This window comes from Sebastes umbrosus, chromosome 21, assembly GCF_015220745.1.
Source record: "Sebastes umbrosus isolate fSebUmb1 chromosome 21, fSebUmb1.pri, whole genome shotgun sequence".
Classification (NCBI taxonomy): Eukaryota; Metazoa; Chordata; class Actinopteri; order Perciformes; family Sebastidae; genus Sebastes; species Sebastes umbrosus.
This window is the reverse complement of record NC_051289.1, coordinates 15,846,454-15,873,844: the sequence shown is the minus strand read 5'-3', so window position 1 is coordinate 15,873,844 and position 27,391 is coordinate 15,846,454. Positions and strand designations below refer to the sequence as shown.

The 27,391-nt window shown below is 40.6% G+C and overlaps 1 protein-coding gene across 1 annotated transcript in view; it reads left to right on the top strand.

Moving 5' to 3' along the window:
- Positions 1 to 27,391, top strand: part of ctnnd2a (catenin (cadherin-associated protein), delta 2a) — a 317,537-nt gene that overhangs the window by 223,515 nt on the left and 66,631 nt on the right. Inside the window, exons 14-15 of the mRNA XM_037756610.1 lie at positions 1,728 to 1,941; positions 17,525 to 17,711. Coding sequence (XP_037612538.1) covers positions 1,728 to 1,941; positions 17,525 to 17,711 — 401 coding nt within the window. The remainder of the gene's footprint in view (positions 1 to 1,727; positions 1,942 to 17,524; positions 17,712 to 27,391) is intronic.

Here is a 27,391-nt window from a genome sequence, read left to right as displayed (position 1 = left end):
AGTATTTTAATAAGGTTTCAACATCTGCTGTTATTTGTTAAAAACAGTAAGACAAATAATGGAGGCATGTATTTTGTAGTTTTAACCTGCAACATTAATTTTATAGCCTGATAATCACACTGAATTGCCATTTAGTTTCACTTCATTCATTCATATGTGAATCACTTAACGAATCTGAGATGCAGATGTCTGGAACCAGGCTTCTAAGTTTACTACCGGTACTAATGGAAACCTTTTTAAATCCACAGTGTATCATAATCCTTGATTGTATGTTACAATTACATAGTAAAATAATGGTCTGCATTTTCCTACTGGATAATACAATTTGGATTAGTTTTTAACATGTTGTCGGTGTTGTTAAAGGACTAGAGGATAAAATGATGCTATAAAGGTGTAGAAGTATACGTTTTAAAGCATTATTTTTAACTGGCCAATTTCTTTATATTTTTATATTTATGTTATATAGCTATATATTCATGGTTTATACATGTTTAATTTAATATATTTGTCTAAAACTGGGATTTATAACTATGAATACTAAAACATTTTAAAAAATTGCATTGCATTAACAGATGAATGTACAGAATCTACAATGGCGTATAAGGGCCATTGTAGGTTAACAAAAACAAAATACAGAGCTGTTGGAGGGGGTAATATTCAAAGAGAAAATTCATAATTTCCGACTTTAAAGTCGTGAATTTACGAGAAAAAAAACTTGGATATTCTGTAAGAATAAACTCGTAAATTTACGTGAACAAAATAACAAATTTGTGAGATTATAAAGACATAAATTAACGAGAAAAAAATCTCGAAAAAAGTTATCAGGATGCTTTAAGTCTTTTGAATTTTAAAGTTTTCTGTGGTAGGGACCACAAATGCCTCTTTGGTTTTTAAAATAAACTCCTGTTTTCTGATATATTTTATCATAGCTTTTAACTTTAGCTTCAATACTTTCCATAAATCATGCACACGTTTGCACTACCATTCATGGAGCGAATGAAACATAGTACAACATTGTTATATAAAGCTCTTGAACCACAGTTTTCTATTTTACGAAGCAGATGTGCCTCCGACCTATTTTCTCTTTCAGTTGGCAGAAGCCAAAAGTGTCAGTAGTGATGTGTTTGTGCACGGTCATGTGAGGAAACGTAAACCAGACAACCGAGAAAGATAAATGCAGACAGGACGGAGACAAAAGGACGGACACGCATACAGAAACAGATATTACATGTATTAAAAAAAGGAGGAAAAAGCAGATTATGTGAAAATGGGAAATATTGAGATGCGGGATGAGAGACAGATAATACAGCAGAAGACAGGCAGAGAAATATTGCATTATGTTTTGTTAGATTATAAGCAAAGCTGGTGTCACAGCTCTTATTCCCTTCCCTCACCGGTGTAATTAAGTGTCATTTTGTGAAAGCACAGTCATTAGCTGTGTCGTAGTATCTTTAATTAGTACACACTGGGTTGTTAATCTGATTGGCAGGACTGCCGGATACTGTAGGCCACACACATACACCATACTGTACACACATAAGTAGCTACCTGTATAAACAACTGTTGACTACCAACATTTTTCTGGAGGCGGATGTTAATAATAGAAACTTTGTGAAGTCTTTAGGCATGATTGTGTACAATGTGAGTCTATGATGGATTTTTTTGTTGTTATATATAATTCATTTAACAGGTACATTTTTATTCAATACGGTTCCTTCGATCCTCAGATCCGCAGACAAGGAGGCATCCAGCTGCTGGTCGACCTGCTGGACCACAGGATGAGCGAGGTCCACCGTAGCGCCTGCGGAGCCCTGAGGAATCTGGTGTACGGCAAGGCCAATGACGAGAACAAAGTGGCCCTGAAGAACTGCGGGGGGATTCCTGCCTTGGTCCGCCTGCTGAGGAAGACCGGAGATGTGGAAATCAGAGAACTGGTCACAGGTACTGTAGCCGTGGCAAACTTACACTTCACCTCCTTTGCATATATATATGTATATATATATATATATATATATATATATATATCATGGTGTAGCTGCAGTTATTCTCCAGCAAGACTCTGCTTATATGGCCTCAGGAGAGGTTATAATGACTTGTGCATGTGTGCGTGTGGATAGAATTTGATATGTCGAGATGCGAGGATCAGTCATGCTGCTATATGCACACACAATTACACCAAATCTGCGTCATTTTATGTACCTACATTGCAAGAATGTTTCAGACAGCGAAAGAAGACGGTCAAGGTCAAGGTCACTGTTACCTCACGTCCATCCCATTCTCGTGAACGCAATATCTCAGGAATACCTTCAGGGAATTATTTCTTCAAATTTGGCACACAAACATCCACTTGGACTCAAAGATGAACTGATTTAGAATTTGGGTGGTCAAAGGTCAAGGTCACTGTGACCTCACAAAACACGTTATTGGCCATAACTCAAGAATTCATGTGCTAGTTATGACAATTTCACACAAATGTCTATTAGGATAAAATGATAAAGTGGGGACATTTTGGACAGACATGGATGTAAACTGGTACTTGACTGGTTGGCGGAGGCATACAACCGTGAGGCGATAATTCGAGTTTTAGCTTACTGTTTTCTACTCATTATTCTGTGAATTTAGTCGACGACTGTGTGACTGATTACTCCTCTGACTTTTTGTGAATGATCTAGATTTGGTAAAATCAAAACTTCAAAAACTTCAAAATATAATACTTACATACTTGCGAGGCATGCACACATCCGTAGCAACAAACACACACTTTTAAATACACATAGCCACCATTGTATTCTAGTTTCATTTGACCTCGGCAGATAGTTGTTTTATCCGAGTGATTTTACATCTTTGAGAATTTATACATTGAACTCTCAATGAAAGAACACTTTTCACAAAATGTTACTATTCACTATGCAGCAACCAAGGCCGTTCGTCTTTAGCTCCTTCAGATGCCAAACAATTTAACATTCCACCTGAATGATAGTTTATATTCAATCACAGTTCTCCTCAACAGACTAATAGGACTCTAAGGCATAACTTCTGGAGAGAATGCAGAGGAAGCAGCCAATAATTTCTTTCTAAACATAATTTCTCTTTACAAGTGTTTGTTACGTGTCCTCTCTTTTCAACTGGTTAGGTTGTAATTCATTATAAGTTTGGCTCTGGTTTTTTTTTTGCGTGGGTGCCTGCATAAAATATGAGTGTAGCATTTGAGTTCCTACTAGCAAGTGTGGTGTTTTGCAATCACTGGTCAGTCTTGTTTTAACCTTTAGGGCACGAGCAGTACAAGTTAGCCAGTGCACTGGAGACAGCAGTGCGCACACCCACACAAACTTAGAGACATGCACACACGCTCAGATGTACAGTACTTATTGTGGAGATGCACACAAATATCTGTGTAGGCAAAAGATGTATGGATTAAATTTGAACACCCACCTAAGCAAACAGACATTACATGAGCTGATATAATTTGATCTCCGTTCCTGCTGAAATATTTTGCAATGTGCCTCCCACTAAGAATTTAATATTCTACTAGAGGCCCTTTCGCGCTGCGAGCAAACACTGACACATGCACTGCATCCCTCTCTGCTTAACACAGACACACAGATGGTTACATTCGCACACATACACCACCTCGAGCATATGTGTAATCTAAATGTGCAGCTACAGTCATTTCCCTGCATGACATTGGTTCTACAGCCTCAGGACAGGTAATAATGATGAACCGCAGTGTGTGCGTGTGCATGTATGTGTGTATGAATTGTGTTTAGGCATATGTGTCACAGGATTGAGTCTTTAAAGGTCAAAATCTGTGATATTTATGAAAATTCAGCAAGTAATAATGAGACACGGAGTCTCAGACACACACAAGGTGTAGACAGGTGAAAATAAGAGTTTGGCTATGGTTTAAATGAAGTGGTTGAGCTGTGACCTGTAATAGGTGATGTTCTAATGAGGAGTTCTCCCTGGTACGTTAAGAACAATGTATCTCCCCAGACAGAATGAAGGTTACGATATTGTAACCCAAGTTCTATAACACTGATTAAGGCATTTTTAGGTGACCAAAAATGTTAATATTAACTTTCATGAACTGAAAACAGACTGTGAAAGGGTTAAAGCTGTAAGACGAAAAAAACACGGACAACACCCAGACCGGACAACGCCGTGGTAGCGACCTGTCAATCACAAGGTAGCCGCGCCCTAAAGCATCCCCTGCTTTATGGTCTATTTAACTCTAAATGGGACCATAATTTACTAAATGAACATCATGCTGTATTGAAGAAGACTTGAAACAAGCGATTGAGACCAGTAACTCATGTTTACAATGTTTACTGAGGTAATAAATCAAGTGAGAAGTAGGGTCATTTTCTCATAGACTTCTATACAATCAGACTTCTTTTTGCAACCAGAGGAGTCGCCCCCTGCTGGCTGTTAGAAAGAATGCAAGTTCAAGGCACTTCCTCATTGGCTTCACTTCTCAGACCCGGAGGTTGCCCACTGGTTCTAACTCACACAGGCTCCGCCCTCTACGTAACTCTATGGGTACAGCGGGTGGTGCCCGATGAATGTACGCTCAGCGATGACATCACATCGACCCAACCACACTGATCCTGACCGGCTAGAGGTTAGTCGCCACAGCCAGTGGGCGAACACCTTATATACTGTGGGTCCGCATGTATTTGGGTAGGCACGTCCTGTTTGGCCGGGTACACAAATTTTCAGTAGGCGAATGCATGCTCGTGATTGGAGGAGAGTATTACCCATTGAGTCCAGTAGAGGGCGGAGCCCGTGTGAGTTAGATCAGGAGAGAGCCAATCCTTGCCACTCTTCTTCTATCCTGTTTTGTCATCTAATTTACCCTACTTTCCTTCTTTCCTCCATCCGTGTTCTTATGTCGATCGCTTTCCTCTTCGCACCTTTCTTCTCTCTCCTTTATCCGTGTGCGTGCTGCCCTTTTATGTGGTTCAGTGTCATGCATCACATCGAGCTGGAACTGTGTGTATCTGCTCTTGTATCACCGTTGTTTCTCTCTCTTTGCACAGACAAAAAAAAAACCTTTGTTGCACCAGGTTAGTCCCGAGATAAGAGAGACACGTTCACGCTCCTACCAGAGGATTGGACGTTCCTAAAGATAAAGTACAATCACGCTCATTCACTCATGCACGCACAGACATGGATTCAAACAGACGCACAGGAACACACAAAACCACACGTGCACACAAAGAATACTGAGATAAAGTCGGTGGAGCCCTCTCATGTTCAATTTGACTTCTGACCCCATTTTTCCTCAGCGGGACAAAGCTCATCTTGGAGCACACACACACACACACAGACGTGTACGCTCCAACATCCATCCCTAGACGCATTCCCATAGGTCACTCGCTCTCCGAAGAGAAGGGGACCTGGGGGATCACAACAATGACAGCCAGCAAGCCAGTGAGGAGTTTTGTCTCTCTCTTTACAGACCCGTCAAATACTGATAACAGCCTGCTGGAGAATGGTGGACACAAAAAAAAAACGTAGGATGTGGGAGAGGAAGGATGGAAGGAGGCTGTAGGAGCTATTTATGTGTTGTTAGTATTTAGCTGTTTTACTAATAATAAGTAGTATTGTTTGATTTATTATTCTAGATTTTTACTTTATTTAGATTACATTTTTTATAGTGTTCTCTTTTGCTAGTTTTTTGTCTTGTATAACTACATTCTTTTTTGGTATATTTAGTTTTTTGCATAATTAGTATTTTGTTTTCTTTTGTTTATGAATTAGGTAAAACTGTGAACACCCGCGGTTATATAGGTAGGTAGGCAGGTAGGACCAGCATGCACCTGGGTGAGCTTATGTTTTTTTTATCAGAACAAGAGAGGCAGCGACATCCATGTTCATTTGCTTTTCTTTTTTGGGTTGAATAACAATGGACAGTGGACTCTATTGTCTGCGTAATCCACATACCTATGGTGCGTCAGTGGCCCCTTTGATTTAAGTTTGATTTCATTTTTGATTTTTGCGACAAATGGCCACTACTGAGGTTTTTCACTGTTATGGACACCGCTATAACAGTGGAAAGGAAATACAGCTTGAAATAGAAGGATATTAGAGACATGCAGATGGATGGAGAAGGAAAAAATGTTGAGCAGAAACAGGGATGATGGAAGGAAGTAAGCTATTCTTTTCCTCAGACAAAATATGTATATTTTAGATGGTGGAATATGGTTAGAGGAAAGTGAACGAGGAAGAGAGGAAAGAAAGAACAACAAATGGGGTGATTAGTAGGACGGATGAAAAAGATGGGAAGCTAAAAGAAGAGTATAGGAAGGGAAAACAAAACAGAAGTTTTGTTTTTATTCCTGATAAAGAAGTGAGAATGTGCACCAATCAAAATCCACAGACAGAGCATTTAGCCTTGGCGCTGAGCTATACGCATCAGTGATGGCAGTCGCCAGATTTCGCCTATAGGGATGTTCTGGCACCTTGAAAAATATCAACACAGCGCTGGGGAGACTAAGAGATTAACAACACAGCTTGGAGATGGAGTGTGTGTGTGTTTGTGTGCGGTCTGTAAGCAGTTTAACGAATGAATAAATTGCACCGCAAGTCATACTGCATCATATTTTGAGCTCTGACTTTTATAAATAGTCATCCTGCACACACACACACATACTGTGAAAGTATATCTTACCCCTCTCTTTCCCTGACTCTTCCTGTCTTTGCCCTTCTCTGTCTTGCTCTCCCCTGCTGCTGGCTGAGTGAATCAGTGTCATGCATGACTCTACCCTGTTGTCTGTTTACTCTGGTACTTAGCATTGAACTCCGCATTTCAATTGCTTTCATGCCAGTACGACTATATTTTGAAGTCTATCTTCATTTGCCTCCTGGAACACCCCTGCTGGATGTCTAATTCACCACTTGAAACCGTTGCGTAATGACTCTGTCATTCAATTAGGACTGTGTTTTTTCTTACAAATAGAGACAATGAGTAAAATGTGTTAAAATTATCTTTTTTTATGCTGCATTGGCGATTGAAACAGTTTTAATTAAATGCGTCCATTTTGCCAAGTATTTGTGCACAGTGATACAATGCTTGTGTTCAGATTATTTTCCATTGTATTGGCAAGTACTCGGTCTCAAATTAACTTTAGAAAATGACCAGTAACTACACACACTGAATATGCCTATGAAGCAGCTCCAGACTTTATACCGTATGACAGACTTACTTCTCTGGTTTCTGGCTTTGAGAGAGAGTAGCTCATGTTCACAAATATTGATTGAACTTTACTAGGCCATTGAAGTAACCTATTGGGATTCTTAATTTAGGTGGTGTTCCCCTTTAATGTTTACAAGTTGAAACTGGAGGTAACTCTGCAATACAAAAGATGGACAAAAGTCAAATTAAAAATAGTTCAGCTGATAACAGCTAGCTGATTTTGATGGTTGTTGTTTCTTGGCCTCATTGTAAAGCAGTTTCCAGCTTGAGGTATGAGTTGGTTTTGTCAAATTTTTGATTGTAAAAAAGAAATCTTTGGGAGAGAATAAGCTTGATGGCAAAAAGCAGTTCATTGGTTGAGATCCATGTACCAGCTGGAAAACAGAAGGCAAGAAAATTATGAATTAACATTCTCCAAGTGCTGTTGTCCTGAACCTCTAAAGGCCCTGCCACACCAAGCCGACAGTTGGCCATCGGACAGTTTTGGGCCATCGTTGAGCGTCTGTCGGCCTAGTATTTTTGGTGTGTCCTGCACCGTTGGCTCTATTCTGCCGATTCAGCTTGTTGAATTGGCGGCGAAGGCTGTCGGTGAATGGAATCACTCTGGTAGGCTTTTCACCTTAAGCAAATCAGTGCACGCGAAGAGAAACGGAAGTGAGGAAAGCAAGCCAACGAGTAAAGTCCAGAGGGAACACAAAGACAGCTCTTTTCATTCTTCATCCTCATCTCATTTGATCATTCCAATACACGGATATTTTCACAATGACATGGCCATCTGGAATGAAACTAGTGGTGAGTGAGAGTGGTGTGAAAAGGGTCGTCAAACGCCACTTTGTTTCATCTACGTATCCGCCAAGCTCGGTCTTCCGGTTTCCCTTTATGGATGACGAATACAGACTACCGCTACCTGCTGGTAGGGAGAGTTATTTCATCTCAAGCAGTTGCAGGATGAACGTGGTAGTTGGCAGTTGGCTAAAGTCTTTGCGGTGTGTTCGACTGCAACATTTGGGCCCAGACACAGGTGACGTTAGGCGAGGCAATGGTCAGCCTTTGTTGCCGCTAGTTCTTTGATGTCGGGTTGTTATGTCTTGGCCTTAAATGCTTTGGACGGTAGTTGTGAAGGGCAGCTACCAGACGAATCTGTGTAGAACTCCTTTCTCAGGTCAGTGCTGCAAATACCAACAACGTTTTAAAAAAAGAGTTAAAGAACAGAATAAAGAAAGAAAAACCTTATTAGCCTTTCTGCATTGGATTTATTGCCAAATTACATTCTTCTCAGAGCTTGACCTTCATTACTAATTGGTGGCTAAATGATTTGTAAGCAAGCAAATGGCACTTGGTGAGGTTCATCAGGGGCAATGGTGCATACTCAAATGACATCAATAAACACAATCTTCAACTGCTGGACTCAAAAAAAAGAAAAAGCAGTTGTGCTAGAGACATAACAAATCAGCCTCCTCATTACTGCCTCTTTGTTGTCAGCTTCGTCAAAGCACTTCCCTATTCTCTGTGATTAAAGAATCTGTTTAGGTCTGGGGAAATGAGACAGGGCATACTTTTTTTTTTTTTTTTTTTTGAGTGACCGGAAAAACCTTCCCTCAACAATTTACCCTATCTCCCTGTCGGTTCTGAAGTTTAAATATAGACAAGCTTTATTGGCTCGCTGGGTATAAGCATGAGGTAGATAGGACGAAGTCAAGGCTTCCGGGCCTGTCAGTCAAAGTCTGGTCGATGCAGAGGCTTTGGGTGTCAATAGGAGATGCTATCCTTACTCATGGGCTCACCTTGAAGCAGTGGACCATGGCATAACCCTGCTGCTGCTGCAGCTGCTGCTGCTGTCTGCTCTGAAATGCTTGTTGGGCTGAGAAGCAACTGCTGCGGGAAGTCATGTGTTCAAAATGCGGGCATTTGTGCAAACATCTTCAATGTATAATTCTTAAGTTACAATTGTTATTATTATTTTGTTTTCATTTGGAGACAAATGTACATTTTGGCTAATGTCTTAAAGTGCTGCTTAATATTCCATGCCTTGCACAGCAGTGAATGAAAGCAGGGATAGGGATAGTTTGCTGGTTTACCTTGCCGTGAGACTGCTATACAGTCTATGTTTCCTACAGGAAACTGAAGCAGTTATCTATGCTCTTGCCAAAAAAAACAACCAGACTCCATTGAAAAAAACTTAATTTTTACCTCGCAGAACATGAGGGTTGCTCGGCTTCCGCTGCCTCAATCGGTTAGTTTGTTTGTGTGTGACTTTGGTTAGTTCGGATTCACCAAAGTCCACCAAAGTGTTCTGAAACATAAAATGTAAGGTTTTTTCAATGGAGTCTGGTGGCTTTGGCGAGAGCATAGATCGATACAACGGCTTCAGTGACTACAGTGTAAACCGGCAAAAGTATTCTAAATATAGCGTGCACCTAAACTGATATTTGTTTTTTAGGTGAGGTTTCTTTTAGACCGGCCCCGTCCACAGCAGTACATTACTTTGCTTCTGTGCGGTAACTCCTGTCTGTTTCTCCAATCTGGGATCATGCCAACCGTCATTTACTGTAGGTAATACACAATTACTATGGATAAGTACCTCATACAACCCCACTTCAAAACAACATAACTATCCCTTTAAACCAGGGGTTCTCAACCTTTTGCAACTGAAGGCCCACTTGTGATTGTCAAAACATTTCCGAGGACCACCTTCCCAAATAAATGAGTAAAAAACCTAACATGTTTATACAACAAATAATAAACTGGGCTGTAGATATGTGTTATGCCACTGTCAGCTGTAATGACCAAAATACATATTCTGCTTACCCTCAGTGAGACACTTGGGCTTGCCTCTGGGAAATAATGAGATCAAGTCGTGGTGGGATGGGTGAGAGGCTGACACGCAGAGTAGCATTCAAAGTTGCTTTCAGTTTGTTCCTTGCCTTTGATTTTGTGACAGTCACAATGGAAAACCCTGACTCACATAAATAGGTGGTGGTGAAAGGCAACAGAAATGTGATTGCCCGTTTTGACAGAGAGGGATATTGACTGGCAGCCAGTATCCAGAATGAAGCAAGGTCTACTTGTGTGAGCTGAAACTTCAGGCTGCTGTCTGCTGATAGTTCCATCAGTTCATTTTCCAACACAGTGGAGAGAGCTATGTCTTCTGAAGCAGGATCCACAGAGAAAGGGTCCAAAATCCAAAGGTTTCCATCTCGTGCATCTTCTGGGAAGTAGCCTGCAAACTTTCCCGACAACTGAGTCAAATGCTGGGTTATAACACTGGATATGTTGACAAGAGGAGTGGCTTCCAAAGTTTCACTTAGGAGTGAAAATACGTCAAATCGTCCCTCCTTGACTCTTCTGTTCCACAGAATAAGTTTTTTCTTGAAGCCCTCAATTTTGTCTGAAACCAAAAACACTGTGCTGTTTCTGCCTTGCATTGATATATTGATCTGATTTAACTGGTCAGATATATCTGATAAGTAGGCCAGTTTTGCACAAAAGTTACCATCAGTGTAATGCTCAGCAAGAGGGGAGTGCTGCTCTTCCAGAAATGTGTGCACTTCTTCTCTCAGTTCAAAAAGGCGATTAAGCACGAATCCTAATTTAATGTATTCAGGGTCATATTTCCTCACCACACGCTTCGGAGCTTTTACTGGCGCAGGGTTGTCTCCCACATCACTTTTTCGCTTTAAAAAACGATCCATTTGGTCTCACTGCATCCGAGAACGTTAGCTAGCTAACAGTGGCAAACACGTTTGTCTCTACCTGATGATGTTTGGTGTTTTTACACAAGGCCTATTGAAGGAGGTTGGGTCACACTTAATCAACGCGCCTTCAGGGTACCGCACATGCGCAGTAATATCTGCTCTGCGCTCGCCGAAATTGAGCCGATCGCAACGCACGACCGCAGCTCCAATTACACTGCGCATGACCCGTGTCCGCCCGTGTTTCAGCCTCCTTCAATAGGCTTTGGTTATACAGCAGCTGGCTTCTTACCTCCTTTAGGTTTTACCTGTTCACTTTGCTAAATAATAATAAAAAAATAATCTAGTACCACTGCCTCCGCGGCCCACTAGATGGCGCTCTGCGGCACACCGGTGGGCCGCGGCACACTGGTTGAGAATGGCTGCTGTAGGTAATACACAATTACTATGGATAAGTACCTCATACAACCTCACTTCAAAACAACATAACTATCCCTTTAAACGCATTACAAAGCAAAACAAGTGTATGTGTATACAGGAGTGACCAATATTTTTCTGCTTATGCAAGCTGATGATGCTGGCAACAAACCAACATAGTGAAATAGTACTGCTGCCATCCTTTACTGGAAAATGATTGTGTTACTTCAAGGCATGAATCCCCGCTCCGAGTACTGTAGATGTCCAAATCTCCATGTCCCCACTATTATTATAGTATTTGACAGAGCTCATAACCTTCTTTCACAAAATGCTTGAGGACATAGCTCCACCACAGTCATTACGGTGATTCCTGTGGGGAAATAGGATGCCTTCACCAGGATGACTTTTTTGCTGCTACTGCTATGCTATAAAATTGTTAGTGTCCTGCAGAAATGTCTCTGCAGCATTGTCACAATGGGAGGCCCTGGTGGGAACGAAACCCCCAGTAAAAGGAGTGACAATTTGCCCACAATACAGGACTTAACCTAGTGCTGACGGATGTTCTCCACGAACAGGGTGGAAAGTTTTATGACCCCGGGGTCAAGTCTGCGATTGTTAACACGCTGACACCTATAATGTTATCCAAAATCAATATTTCTCCTTTCAATTTTCGTTTGCAGATTTTTGTCGACACATTAGCTATGTAATTTGTCGTCTTCGGCTTCACTCATCACCAGGTTCTGACCCCGCGGCTAACTAATTCACATAGAGTCGCACAGATGAAGGCTGTTTAATAAAACATCGCCACTTGAGGCCTAACAGGCCTCGCTCTCCCCTTACAAGTCACACTCTCATTTATTCATGAATTCATGCAATCATCTCCCCATTTCCCCAAACCACCCAGCTCCTAGGAAACTGTCCGTCAAGCGTCTGAGGAGAGCTAGTCAGAGGAGGGAGAGGCAGAGATAAAGACGGGGAGAGAGGAGACACACACACACACACACACACAGACTCCAGCTTGATGTCATTGTCTGTTGGTCACATACTCATAAGGACACTGGGCTTAGCGAAGCATTACAGATCTATGTTTCTAGAGCAGGCAGGTGTGTGTGTGTCAACCTTGAATTTGGCCAATGTTAGACAGTGGCAGACACAATGTCCTTGCCCCAGAAAACACAGATGAGTCTATTCCTCTGTGTTTCCTCCTTCTGCTTAATCGTCTCCATCTCTGTCTGCAAAAAAAATAACATCATACTCTCACATCCTTAGCGTACTTTTAGTCTTACATGCATCATTGGCTACAGAAGCCAAAACAAAGGAAGCTGTGTTCCTTTTCTTTTGGCAAGCCAGCAGACAGGTTCTTGTCATCAGAGACTGTTTTAACATGATTGCAATCACACACTGACAACACTCACCACTTGAGAAATAGGCCGACACAGGGAGAAAGACAGAAAGACATGTTTGAAAGCGCTGAGGTTCATAAGAGAAGTGTTTTTGCCCAACACGTGTGCCACACCGACTGTATCTGTGGGCATGTGTGTCGGTGGATGTTTGAGCTTTTACCTTGGTTTGAAAAGAGCCCATGAGAGGAGAGAGATTGAGAGACTCGAGATGTGAAACAAGAGGCTGATTAGTGTAAGTGAAGGAAAATGTTGCCACGCTCCCACACACACACACACACACACACATATACAGCCTGAGTGAGAGCACTTGATTGCTGCCAAACAGCATACAAGGTCATCGCCTTATTATCACCCTCCTCTTCTTGTCCTCTCACACTCTCTCTCTCTTTCTCTCTCTCACACACATTGTCGTCCTCTATCTCTTTTCAACTTTTCCCACACTCAAATGGTTCATCTCTTTATCTTGCACAGTTTTATATTTAGTTAAACTGTTATTTTCTCCTACATTTGGATCTTCTTCTCCACATCTTTGACTGCCATTCATTTTCTCTCCCTTTGGCGTCCTCTTTTACTGTTTTTCTCACAATTGTTGCACAGTTACCTAGAAAAAAAGTGAAAATATCTTGGATATTTATACATTTATTTTAGAGTAGCAACTTTCATTAGGAGCACACCTTTTGGCTATACTGTATTTTTTCTTTACTCCGTCAACGGCTGCCATTCCCCATCTTGTTTTATAACGCTTTTTTTGTTCCTTCCTCAAAAACTCTGCTATTCTTTAATATTATTCCCTCCATCTCATTGTTTTCTCCTTCCCTTCCCTGACGTTTTCTTGGCTTGATTCTCCTCCCACCCCTTTCTCTGTCATTTGCAGATTGTCAGTATGACTGACACTTGTGCAGTATACTGTAAGGCATCAAGACTGGCGTTGCTGTTGGCAACACAAAACTGGCTGCTAGACAACAACCAGTGCCTCCACAGCAGTTTGTGGACAGTGTTTCAGTGAAGTGAGGCTTAATTCATATACATTATTAGTGACAACCTGACCTGGCCCATTTCTCCATCTCCATATTTTTAGTAGAATACATTTTCCATTGGTTCTCCCATGCCTGACATAAGTTGAGCATATTCTGTAGTATTATTTTCAGTTTACACCGCAGGTTTTATAGTTTTTTGTTGTCTCTAAACCAAAAATTCTCTTTTTATTTGCTCCTTTACACAGGCAGGTCAGAAGTCAGCCTCAATGAAGCTTTTAGGAATTCAGGGGCAAATTGACAAAAGGATTTCATGGCTTTTGCGGCTGTTAAACCTGCACATATAAGACAAAAAGGAGCCAGGGTGAAATGCACCCCTAACTGCGCTGCAAAGCAAAAAGCGTCTCTGTGCTTCTGTGCTACCTCATTTAAATCATTTGCATGTATTTAAATGGGGTAATATGCAGACATTTGGCGCAAAATGCAAATGAGCCTCATTGCAAAATCAATCCAGTTCACAAAGATCAGCGCTAATAGCCACACGCAGTTACAGTGAAATTATTACCATCTTCAGAAAGTTGGTCGTAAATGAAGCGATATTATGGGCTATAAGGGGTGTCACGCCCAGACTCTCAAGTGATCATGGCAGCAGTGAATGTAGCCGGGCGAAGGCATCGTCATGCTCCACTCAAACTCATTTATTTTGGGATGCAGTGACAGGATGCAATGACAGTTGTCATGAAAAATGAATGAATAACGGCAGGGACACACTGCCCACATGAGCAGTGGGTGACGGCTGCCTCGCTGAATTGCTGCGTGTCTCACGCGTGTGGCGTCCACACCAGCAGCGTTTCTGCTGCTGCTGGCTGCTGCTGCCAGCCCGTTCTTTCTACATAGAGTTTGCCTTTCATAATGGCCATTTCATATCATTTAATAATTGTCATTTATATTTATTTTAAACAGAAAAAGGTTGAGAAGTATGCAGTCATTCTTAAATAATAGTGATAATCCACAATAAAAGCCGGTACTTTATTAATTCATGGAGCTGTGCAAGTCACTGCATTTCCTACAACACTGTCCTGCAAATATTTCAGAATAAAAGCCTTATGTTAACGAATGAAGGAATTCTGTCCACATAAAAAAAGCTTGAAGGCTTTTATTTTGAAAAGGAAGCAGGAAGTGTTGATTTAAAAATAAATCTTTACTTTTTTTCATGTACGTGACACATTCTACGGATACAGACATTGAAAGTGTAGTAATGTAGCTGGTATTATGTCAATATACTGTCAAAAGATCACTTTCACTGTCTGTGACATATTCTACAGATGTCTAAACATTGAAACTGTAGTAATGTTGCTGCTGCTGACGTTCCCTGTGTGTCCCGGGCTTAAAGCTCCCCTACATGTCACTTTTGAAAATACATGAGAAAAAAAAAAATAATGACTGAAATATAAGGTTATTATGTAAACAAATAAACTAATTATTTCTTCCCTCTCCCTCTGCAAAAAAAAGGCAAATTGCACACAGCTGCAAAACTTTATGGACGTGTTTGTGCTGTAACATCAGTAGCGCAATATTTCTGTGAATCGGACATTGAGACAAAGCAGAGGTGGTTTCAAGTAATGCAGAATTCATGGTGCTATAAGTGACCGCAATCCATTCTTTGTGAATTTGCCCGTCTGTGTCTTGCTCAACTGCAGTATTGCTGTCATTTCCCATGGCAGACAGACTACATTCACACCTAACAAGAAATTAGATTAGTGCACATTGTATTGTAGAATGAACAGGACATCTTTTAGCCGGCTGGCAGCCTCTGTGAACACGGTCCATTGCTTATAGAGCACTCAGTGTCGAGAGTTGTGACCATATTCTATTTGTATAGTAACTGTGCAAATGAATGACATCTGTCATCTGGGACCGGCAACATCTGGAGTCTGGCACCGAATACGTGAAAGACGGTGACCTTCAACACCGTGGCTTTTTATAGTTTGTTATATTAAAAACGTGTTGCATGTCTCCCCCGTTGCCTCAATCTGTTCCTCCTGTCTCCCTAAACCATCACTCAGCTCCTCCAGCGCTCGTCCCCTCTCATTAGTTTTCTATTTTTGTGTCTTTCATCTTTGTCACCCCTCTGTTTCACACATTCTGATCTTATTGTTCGCTGCTATTATCGTTTTTTTGTATCTCTTGCTCTCTCGGTAGGGATGACCAGTACAAGCAGCAGGGACTAATTAACATATGTAGAATGCGAGAATTCTTGTGTGTGTGTGTGTGTGTGTGTGTGTGTGTGTGTGTGTGTGTGTGCGTGTGTGTGTGTGTGTGTGCATGTGCGTGTGTGTTTCTTGTGTGTGTGTGTGAGTGTGAGTGTGAATCATTGTGTGGTTTGCATGTGCATGAGTGTGTCACAGCTGACCAACAAGGCTAGTGCTGTCACCCGTCTGCGAAGAGGCATCTGGTATTCCATCTGACAAGAAGAAGGAAAATGTGTACGTGTGTGTGTGTGTGTGTGTGTGTGTGCGTGTGCCCATACTGTATGCGATTAAGTGCTACAGTAGCATGCATGTGACTCTGTGTGTGTGTGTGTGTGTGTGTACAGTACTTTTGTCCTTGCAGGTGATGGAAAGCATCCTTGTGTACATACAAACTTGCAAGTTTTTCTGCCAATGCGTGGACATGTGCATACAGTTGCGTACATCGGCTGCATATCTCTGCATATGCTTAGGGTGTGTGTGTGTGCGTGTGTTCTCCACTACACATTGTGTGATAAATGATGCACTGGTTGGACAGTTGGCTTTCCGCCTGGACCGACAATCTAATTCATTTCCTCAGATATCACACGCATCAGGTAGATTGCAGAGTTGGATTACAGAATAAAAGAGTGGGTGGCATTCTCAACAGTGATAACAATTATGAGTCTTTTTTGACTCGCGTTGCCAGTATTGAAGTAGTTCATTTGAGATGTAAGTTCTGGCTGACATCTGTATCATTACGCAAAAGATTGAAAAAAAACGTTTTGGGTTGTTTTGATTTCTTAAACCTTAAATCAGAAGGACAGACTTCACCTCGAAATACAACCCAATGTTTCCTGTCACATCGCTGAGAGGTTAATGGAGCCATTTGCTTTAAAATTTCATAAAATATGTGCTTATAAATGACATGTGGAAAGTCGACAGAGGGGATGGAGAGGTGAGAAAGCAAAGTGGAAAAGAGTGCTGTCCTCTGGCACTTAGCTGTGCTCCCAGAACACAGATTTGACAGGAGCATTAATAGAAGGATTGTTAAAAAAAAAAAGGCATGAATCACACTGTGCACTGTAGGAAACCCTATAAAGAGAGACATCTATTTTTTGTAGTTTTATTCAGCTAAATGTATGATCTCAGATGAGGAACACATTTATATTGTATACATTCTTATACAGTCCTAAAAGCAGTATTTTGGTTTAACTGCATCATTAGCAACATTTACACAGGACACATTCTGAATTGGTGATCTTTAGTGGATACTTTGGGGTCTTGTTGTGAGTTTTAAATGCTTAATAGTTATGCAGCCACACCAAACAAAGATTGGTTTTATACCTCATGAGCACTATTTGGAAAAATAATGCTAAATAGTATAATAGTATTAAATTTCCTCTGTCGGCAAATGCAAAATAAACAATCCTGATTAAATTTATGTAATTGACTATTTTCATTATTGAAATTAGCAGACGTATGCTAATCAATTTGCCAGTAATCACATAATTACTTTGTTTCCTCTATAAACACTCATTTTAATTATTATTTAAAAATAATGCTAAAATAAACTGCTTTCTTAATGTGTGTTTTATTTCTGCTTTTCTAGGTGTGCTATGGAACCTGTCGTCATGTGATGCTCTGAAGATGCCAATCATCCAGGACGCTCTGGCCGTTCTGACCAACAGCGTCATCATACCCCACTCCAACTGGGACTCCTCCCCCAATCACCATGACGACCGCAAGCTCCATCTTCATACCTCGCAGGTGCTGCGCAACGCTACAGGGTGCCTCAGGTAAAAGCAGCACACACACATATCTACGCTCCTATAGCGGACAATCCTGTCGAGGCATATGCACTCTCTGTCTCTCTTAATTTCACTGTCTTTTATAAGAATACAACAACGTGCCGTAAACACACACTGTCTGTGTTTCCACTTTCTTCGTTTCCTTGTGTTTCTTTGTTGCTGAGACTTACAGTAATGAGACAATTTTATTGTTTGTGAGAGTGAATGTTGTCTCTTTTGATTGTTCCCTGCTGTGTGATTATAGATGCATATATTCACAAACTATAAACACAGTGCACAGTTGTTTCTCTCTCTCCCTCTCACTCATTCTCTCTCTCTCTCTCTCTCTCTCTCTCACACACTAACTTGTGCTGGTAACCATAGCAACAACTCCTCCAATTGTATGAGTCCTTTGTGTGTCAAGACTTTCTTTTTGGTGCATTGTGCAGATGAAGTATGTTCCTTCGTTGTTAAAGCTTTGAAACAATGAAGGACAACTTACAGTTTTGTAGATCACTGTGATTATTTGACTTGTCAGAAATCGGAGAAGTGTATTCATCACTTTTGCACACTTAAATTGGTATTAATCAGATGGAAAACATTTTACAGTGTACATACAACAGTGCAGTTTTACCCATTGCATTCTATTTATTTTTCCAAAGTGCCAGTGTGTCCATCTCTTACATTAACACAACTGCTCATGTTATTCATAGCCACACCTCATGTTCTTTCAGTCATATTGCAAGTAAGGGGTGTAAGAAAATATAGAAAATATTGAGTATTGCACATTACGTTTTGTGATATTGTATCAAATTCTCAAAAACACTGTATTGATTAATAGTTTACATGCAAAGATTAACTCAGTTAATACTTTATTTTATTTACAAAGAGATGCGTCCTCGCAGTGCATGTGCTCCCTCAAAGAAGTGCTATGATGTCGGATGTTACAGGGAACTTTTTTTATTCAGATTTTGTGCATATGGTGGTGTGTTTTTTATATTATGACATTTTCCTAAAATTAGGTTTAAAAATGTTCAATATATTACCTGGTTTACAGTATCACAATATATTGCCATGTTTACAGTATCACGATATATCGCAATATATTGAATCATAACCCCTGTATCATGATACGTATCGTATTGCCAGATTATTGCCAAGACACAGCCATAATATGCAAGTGCAGTGAACCTGCTAGTTTTAATGGCATGCATAACTCAAAAGATTGTCAAAACAGAGTTAGAAGTCAAGAGTGTTTTTACTGTAAAGTCATCCTGGCGATCCTAGCAGTAGCATCTTTTAAAAGACATTTGTCCATTGAATTCACAGACAAATTCCCATGTGTATTTAACTGTGTAAAACAAAAGTCTACATCCAATGTAACATTGGTAGATTCATTTTCAAGTTCACCTTGTAGCCATAATAGCTCTTTGATAGGACCCCTATTGACACTTCGGTCAATAGGGGCCTACTACACCCAATAGTAGATTTTATCATCTATTCACATGGTGGAGTATAAAAGAACACGACGCGACCTCTAGTGACCGTAGTAATTATGACAGAAGCAGAAGCAGAAATGAGGCATGGTAGTGTAGACAGCGTGAAACTCGATATGGGGTGGAGGTTGTGGGCGATGAGTTGCACAAAACACAGTGCTTTCAATTACAGTAGGAGACCGGAGGAAACCAACAATGTGTAGTTGTCTTTGTGTTCACAAGCGGTAAGTTTTGCTTTCACTTTTGAAACATAGCTATTTTAGGCCAAAACCCGATGTCTTTCCCCTAAATTTAACTAAGTGGTTTTGTTGCCTAAACCTAAAGAAACCTTTTTTGTTCGTGTTCAGAGTGTAATGTTTCATGCAGTGTTACATGTTAGAACGTGTTGCTTTTAAGTTTTGCTTTCACTTTTTCAATGTAGTAGGTGTAGTAGGCTCCCATTGACCCACATCTATGGTGCTAATAGCGACTGATAACGCACATTTAATGGCCTTATAAGAGTCAAATTGGGTGCAAATCAATATAATTACATTTGACAATTTGACATCCAATCTTCAAAATGATGATGCTTAAATTCAACATTTGTCCATAACAAAATCCCACTAGATGTGATTTTTAGTTCTGGCTGTGTGTATTTCCCTTGGAGCTCTGGTTCTATCCCATACAACAACATTTGTTCGCCTATGTACACACACTCTCACACCAACTCCACAGAGGGCCAAAACGGTTTGGAAAAGAACCCCATGTCCACTTGGCTGTCTCTCTTTGAGCTGTGCACTCAATCAACCACCAGCAGCCTCTGGATTAAACCTCACCCCACTCGCTTTGCAGAGCTCCTCTCAAGCTGTTTGGAATGCTTATCTCCAGCTATTGAATGTCTCTCAAAAAGCATTTCAAAGCCATTCTGAAGATGTTGACAAACAGGATTTTTCTATGTAATTCACATATTTATAGTGCGTAAGGTGCTGCTACATTGTGTGTATGCAATCAACATACCAAAGCAAAGGCTTGCAGTTGCTCCGGTAATTGTTCCATTTGTGATCACTTTAAATATGAATACCAGCTTGTGTAATTGTGGTCTTCTCAAACATCCAAAATATGCAATTATGAATATTTGCACGTGAATGCTTCTCTGACCGCTGGCTGACGAGTCAAATAAACATCTCCTGCCAGTCAGCGGGAAGACGCGATCCAACACTAGCACGTCTTTTTTTTTAAAGATGTTAATCTGTATCAATTGTTATTCATTTCAACAGTAAAAGCTAACATAGTCCCTGCACATTTCTGCATTTTTGCTGCACTTCACCTCAGAGGACCTACCGTATTGTTAAGCACACGTCTTTTATATCTATTCTACATTTTAACCACAGCTTGCAGTGCCTGGTGTATTGCTTGGATGCAATTAAATAAGCGTTTTGAAGGTAAACTCCAGTGTAGCATTTTTGTTATAAACCTCTCTGGCTTTTGTTGTCAGTATTCTAATGGAACAGCACAGGAACTGCCATGGGGCCTGTGGTACAGGACACGATGATTATACACAATAACTCAATATCACAAACACCTGTACAAATCTCATTCAGTCCACTAATAGCTTTGCATTTGCAGTAAATATCACATTGGGGAAAGTTATAATGTCTTTTTTCGCTGAGATGAGTCAGTGCTAATATAACTCTGGTATTTTGTTGGCTGTTTTGCATTTGGGTTGTATTATATTGTTAACAAATATTTGTGTCCACCTGTGTGTGGACGGGAAACACTTGATAGGGATGGAGAGGATGGTCCAAGAGGTTATTACCACCGAAGTAGCAAAAAACATCTTTGTTCGAGACAACCATTATTAAATGCATGAAAAAATTATGGATGTATATTAGGGCTGTGAACTGATTAAAATATTTAATTGCGATTAAATTAAATTAAATTGCGACTTAAAGGGAGATTTGTCAAGTATTTAATAATCTTATCAACATGGGAGTGGGCGAATATGCTTGCTTTATGCAAATTTATGTACATATTTATAATTGGAAATCAATTAACAACACAAAACAATGACAAATATTGTCCAGAAACCCTCACAGGTACTGCATTTAGCATAAAAAATATGCTCAAATCATAACATGGCAAACTCAAGCCCAACAGGCAACAACAGCTGTCAGTGTGTCAGTGTGCTGACTTGACTATGATTTGCCCCAAACTGCATGTGATTATCATAAAGTAGGCATGTCTCTAAAGGGGAGACTTGTGGGTACCCAAAGAACCCATTTCCATTCACATATCTTGAGGTCAAAGGTCAAGGGACCCCTTTGAAAATGGCCATGCCAGTTTTTCCCTGTGCAAATTTTTGCACAAACTTGGAGCGTTATTTAACCTCCTTCGTGACAAGCCTGGTACAACCTCCGGAAGATCAATTACGTTAATGCGTTAAAAAAATTAGTGGCGTTAAAACAAATTTGCATTATTATTGCATTCATCTTGACAGCACTAGTATATATAACTGGGTCCTTACAAGGGTACAGAATATAGGTGATTGTGATTGTGAAGTTATTCTTCTGTGTAATATCTATGAAATACATTCTCTCATTTGCAGTTGGAAGAGGTAGCAGCTTGTGCATCAGATATGAGATAATGAGTTTTGTATATTTAATCTACAATTTGTAAAAACATAAAATAAACACATTTTCTTTGAATGTGTTTGCTATTGAAAGCCAGATGCGGTGAAATGCTTCTTCATTACATATTATGCATGTCTAAGGTTTAGTAATACCTACACTAAGTATTTAGGACCTTTTGGAAATGGCTAAGTGTCATTAATGACACTGGAAAAGAGGAGATGAATCTAAAAGGCACTCTAATCACAAGAAAACACATTTCCCCATCTAGGCCCTCTTGGTATCTATTGATGCAGATTGGAAAGGGGTGAGCTTTTCAAGTTTTTCAAATGTCATTTTTCAATTCTTTGCATATCACAAACTAAATTCGCAGAAGCCTCAGATATCTAAAAACTCTTGAAATAAACTCTATCTCACCATCTGCACGGCTAGATACCAGTAGGGGTATACATGGAAAATATGTTTTTGTGATTTGAGGGAACGGATTATTTAAAGGGGATGTAATGTTGTTCATGAAAGGACTGCACACTAAATGCAGCCTCAATTTCGCAAAGATTTATTTAATATGGGAATCAGTTTGTTTATCTAGTTGTTTGTTTATGCCACAGCAAGATGTACCGCCTTAAACTTTCCAAGACTAAGTTATCAGTTTTCGCCAGTGATGTCTGTAGACTTTTCTGTCAAGTTTATTATTTCCTAACTCACTAAGGTGTTTATAGGACTTCAGTGTGTGTATGTACCTCTGAAGATGCAGGGGAAAGACAAACGATGCTGTCAGTGCACCGCTCCACACTGTGAAGCTACCGATCAAATTGTAAAAAGCTGGTAAAGGAGGAAGGAGGAGGAGGACAGGAGAGTAGAGGAGAAGAAGGCCAAAAGTTGGTAAGATTAGAACGGAGAAAAAGTGGTCAACAACGCGAAGGAGAGACTAACTGGATCTGAAAGAAGGGAGCTGAGACACAGAGAGTAATGAAGGTGTTTCTGCTGCTCTCCGGGGTTGTTTTCTATCTCGCTGTCTCTTCTTGGGGGGTTAAAGTGACACAAGGCCACAATGTTCAGGTCCCAGCGTACATCAGCTCAATTTCAGACCTCTCACCTCTCTCATTATCCCTCCGCTGTGTGCGTTTGTGTGTCTGTGGAATGCATGAGAGTGTATGCATGCCTTTGTGTACACTGGTGTCTATTTGTTTGTGTGTATGTACCTATACTGTATGTCTAAGTGTACGTGTATGTGCACACACACACACACACACACACACACGTCCGTGCCCATTGAAAAGCAAAGGCGTTAAACTGAATCAATCTCAGAAATCACGGCCGGCATGGGGGAGTTGCATATGATAATGGGAATGAACTGGTGTCAGGGCATCAGGTGTTTCCATTACGGGTGTGTGTCAGTGTGTTAGCGTGTGTCAGTGTGTGTTTTCATGTATGTTTGCGTGTTCATGTGTGCATATATTAAACGTGGGCCAAGCAGCTAATGATGCTGATGGACCCATATGTTGTCTAATCGGGTGGCGGGCATTAAAGGCCCCTCCCTATTCACACGTATGCAGACACACACACACACACACGCACACACATAAAGTGTTATCAGGCCAGACACAAGGTCTCCTGTGAAGGGGTTTCCTTATCCCCCATTCAGGGGCTGTTTACCTCCCTGCAGGTTGTTGGTTTAGAGCCAAGCCGGAGAAAACCTGCTGCCTCCTCGCTCTGCACGCTGTGAGTGTGTGTGTGTACTTGTCAGGATCACACACTCACAAACACTTTCATTTTGTTTCCTTTCAGACACCCACAGTTGTGGGAGAGCAGTAGAATGACTTATCGGATGAATCAAGACTAAGAATGAGTGCGTGGTCACGAATGACTTTATTTCCGTATTTCATTGATATTAATTGGTTTGTATGCATGCGTGCTCCATCTGGCGATGACCCTCCGCTGCCTGTGCCCCCCTCACACACACACACACACGATCGGATACTTGTGCAGAGCTACCACACACCAGCTGTTTGAGACAAAGTCACTCAGTGGCCATTTGTTCCTTTAGCAGCATTAGAGAGCCATCTGTCCCGGATTCACTCATGTCCACATCTTTCCTGCACATGTTGCATGAATCCTCAAACAACTAAAACTGTCGAAAAGTGACTAACATTTGATTTGCTCAGTGCCTCTCAACTCATTTCCTGAGGTACACCATTGCACCCCTGGAAAGGAAAATCAATGTCAAATGAAAAATGTATAACCTGTTTCTAGCGTAGGCGTAATTGGTGCAAAACAAGGTCAACTTTGGCCGTGCTTTAATGACTGCCAGCTCCTGCAGATACCAGGAAGCTTGTTAGTGAGCTTTTTCTCATTTATGTTTGAATGCTACTTTTCAGAATTTAATGCGGTGTTAACCATTCTACCCTTAAGGATGTTTTTACCGTGATTATAGAATATTATAGTGTAGTGCAATAGTAGACACTTTGTGTAGACAGTTTTAAATTGGAAACGGCACAAAGTAGATGACATGTTCGCCATGATTTCTGTGAGAAGAAGAAACCAGAGTAATGCCACATTTGAATTATATTTTTGTTTTTGGTGCAATGGACGGAATCAATCGATCAAAAGAAATAGTTTGTAGCCGAAAAGTTTTGATGATTAAAAAGAAGTTTGACAGGTTGCTACACTAGATGAGGGAGGTTACATGCTATCCCTTCAGCAAGGCACATACTTTTACATAAGTTGACTTCAATAAAGCAGGGGGACAAAAGAATAAGGCTGTATTTGTTCTGGGCAGACCCCTCTTTTGAAAAAAAGAATAGTAACCTCAGTCCATTGGCTTAAAAGATACGTAACTTCAGCGCATTCTCATTCCCAGGGCGTCAAATACTCTCGTTTGTCACGGCTGTTGGCGTTCGATACCGCCACACGAGGCACACTTTAGCGGCACACTTTTTGAGGCTTTCATCCAGGAGACCGCTGTTTGCGTCCCGTGCGTTACGTTCCATTTTCACTTAATAATCAGCTGATTGTTCGTGTCCCAATGTTCACAATGTCATGTCACATTTTCACTGTACAAACGCAGTTTTTAAGCCCAACCATGTTGTTTTTCCCTAAACCTAACTAAGTGGTTTTGTTGCCTAAACCTAAGCAAGTGTTTTAGATTTAATTCACAACATTAAGCGCATGTTCACTGCGAGCAAAAAGTGACGCCGAGGGGTCTGACAAAGCGTCAGTGTGTATGTGACGTGTTGGGATGAGAACGTGTTGGTAATTTCTTAATCATTTTTTCTGGAAATTTAAAGCTTTATCAGAAACAAGGGAAAGAGAGAGACAAACAAAGATCCCCAAACCAGGGATGTTGCCGCTCAAGGTTGACGTCCTAACCCCTAAACGAATGGGGCATCTCTAAGGAAAGATATTTTATATTGAGTCTTTTACTGTAACAACTTAACGCTAGTCCTAAATGTTCTAAAAAGTTCTGACGTGGCACAGCTTCTATAAGTTAACCAAGGCTGTCTGGGATCTGAAAAGTGTGAGTAGACAAGGTGTTTTATCTTTGTCACCAGTTTCACTTTAATTGCGCTGCCCTATACATGCACTCAATTCAGTCAACTCTTCAGTTCCTTCATTCCCTTAGTTTTGTTGTCATTTGTTTAAAAACCTTGTGTCTCTGTGTACTTCTAATGATGGTGGCTCAGCAGCTCTCTAATAAATATTTTAATTTGTTTTTAACGTTTTTCACTGAAAGAGGGCTCATGTCACAACACCGCCACACTTCTCACCATGTTTCCCACCCAAAAAATTCCCAAAAGACTAAGCCAAATGTTGTTCATTACACTTCAGGGAGACCACAATTACTAAATATTACTATTTAATGCCAGAAGTTAACATTACTATGACTAGTACTCAATGTATTTTTCAAAACATTCTGAGGTAAAGTTGGGAAACGGCTCGCTCTTTAGCACTGGCACTTTCTTGCAGCTAAAATAACAACTTTTAAATCCTGAATGGGATGCTTAATCTAGTTCTGTGTCTTTTTCCTTAGCAGGTAATTATTTAACATGGCAGGCTAATGAGTTAGACTGAATTAATGAAGAGTGACATCAGATAGGATGAAGTGTAAACCTGTAATTGACTCATTAAATCGTAGAGATTACCAGTTAAATTTAAGGACATTCACAGACACCATCATTCACACGCACACACACACACACAGAAGTAAAAAACAGCATGTAGGTGCACACACGCCTTCTCTTAGCAAAGTGTTTGTAGAGTTTGTGCACAGACACATTGCTTAAAATGTCACCTTCCATACTCATCCTTCATCTTCTTATGAAATATGCCATCTGATCTGCTCTCGCTCTCTGAGCGATAACCGTATGCTCAGATTATGTTACCAGCGCCCATAAATCCCTCATGTTAGAGTGAGGAAGCTGACTCAAGCAAACAAGCTAGTGTTATTTAAATATTCTGTGATGCAACACAGCAAGATGTGAAAATGCCCGAGGACAGATTACACCCAGAAAAAAAAAAAAAAGTTAGCAGGCCATTTTCTGCATAAGGAATCCTGGCCTCACTGTGTTTGTTAGTAACTAGCACAGAAGGAAAGGCGTGTTGCAGAAAGGCACAATATTTCATGCTTCATTACAGAACCGCCAGACTAACGAGCACATGTGCACACACACAGGCACACTGTTTCTTACATGTACACACACACACACACACGGCAATGTTCATCTCCATGGCAGGGCAGCTGTGTACAGGCCTTTCCAGAGCAGTGTGTCCACACGGACATGACATAGTACAATAATTTTAATTTCTAGGTATTTAAAATGTTGCACAGGAATTTGCATGGAATTTGAGTAACTAACAACCTGTAGGGACCTTGAATGTATAGACATCTTTTTTCATTTTATTGCTATACGCTATATAATTTGTGGAGCATAAAAGCATACGGAACTGCTTGCTATTTTGCAAACATCAACGGATTTCATTTTGATCTCACTCGTTGTTGTTTAGCAAAGCCATGGATGAAATCACTCAGCAAAATTAACCTTTCCTACACCTGATTGGATTAATGCACCACTCGCAGGGATGTCATTGGTCTGTGTTTGTAATTTTCAGCCTGAAAAAGCATGCGGCTGTTCTGGAAATGTCAATTACAACTATTTATGTCTTTTATTTTTATTGCGTGTTGAATGCAATTTGGGCAAGAAAGAGGACATTCAGGTTGCAGAATCTTTTACAACCGGAAAGGATTTAAACTAATTCTTCAGCAGTGTCCAGTATACAGTTTAGTTGTAGTCTTAGTATAGTTGTAGTCTTAGAGCTTGCATGGCCTGGCTGGGCAAAACTAGTTAGCTATAACCAGTTGGCAACCTCGGGGTCTGAAAAGTGAAACCAATGTGGAAGTGCCTTAAAGTAAACATTGTAACATGAGTTTATGGTCTCAGTCTCTAGTTTCAAGTATTCTTCAATACAACATGATGTTCATTTAGTAAATTATGGTCCCATTTAGAGTCAAATAGACCGTAAAGCAGAGTATGCTTTAGGGTGTGTCTACATTGTGATTGACAGGTCGCTACCTCAGCATTTTCTGGTC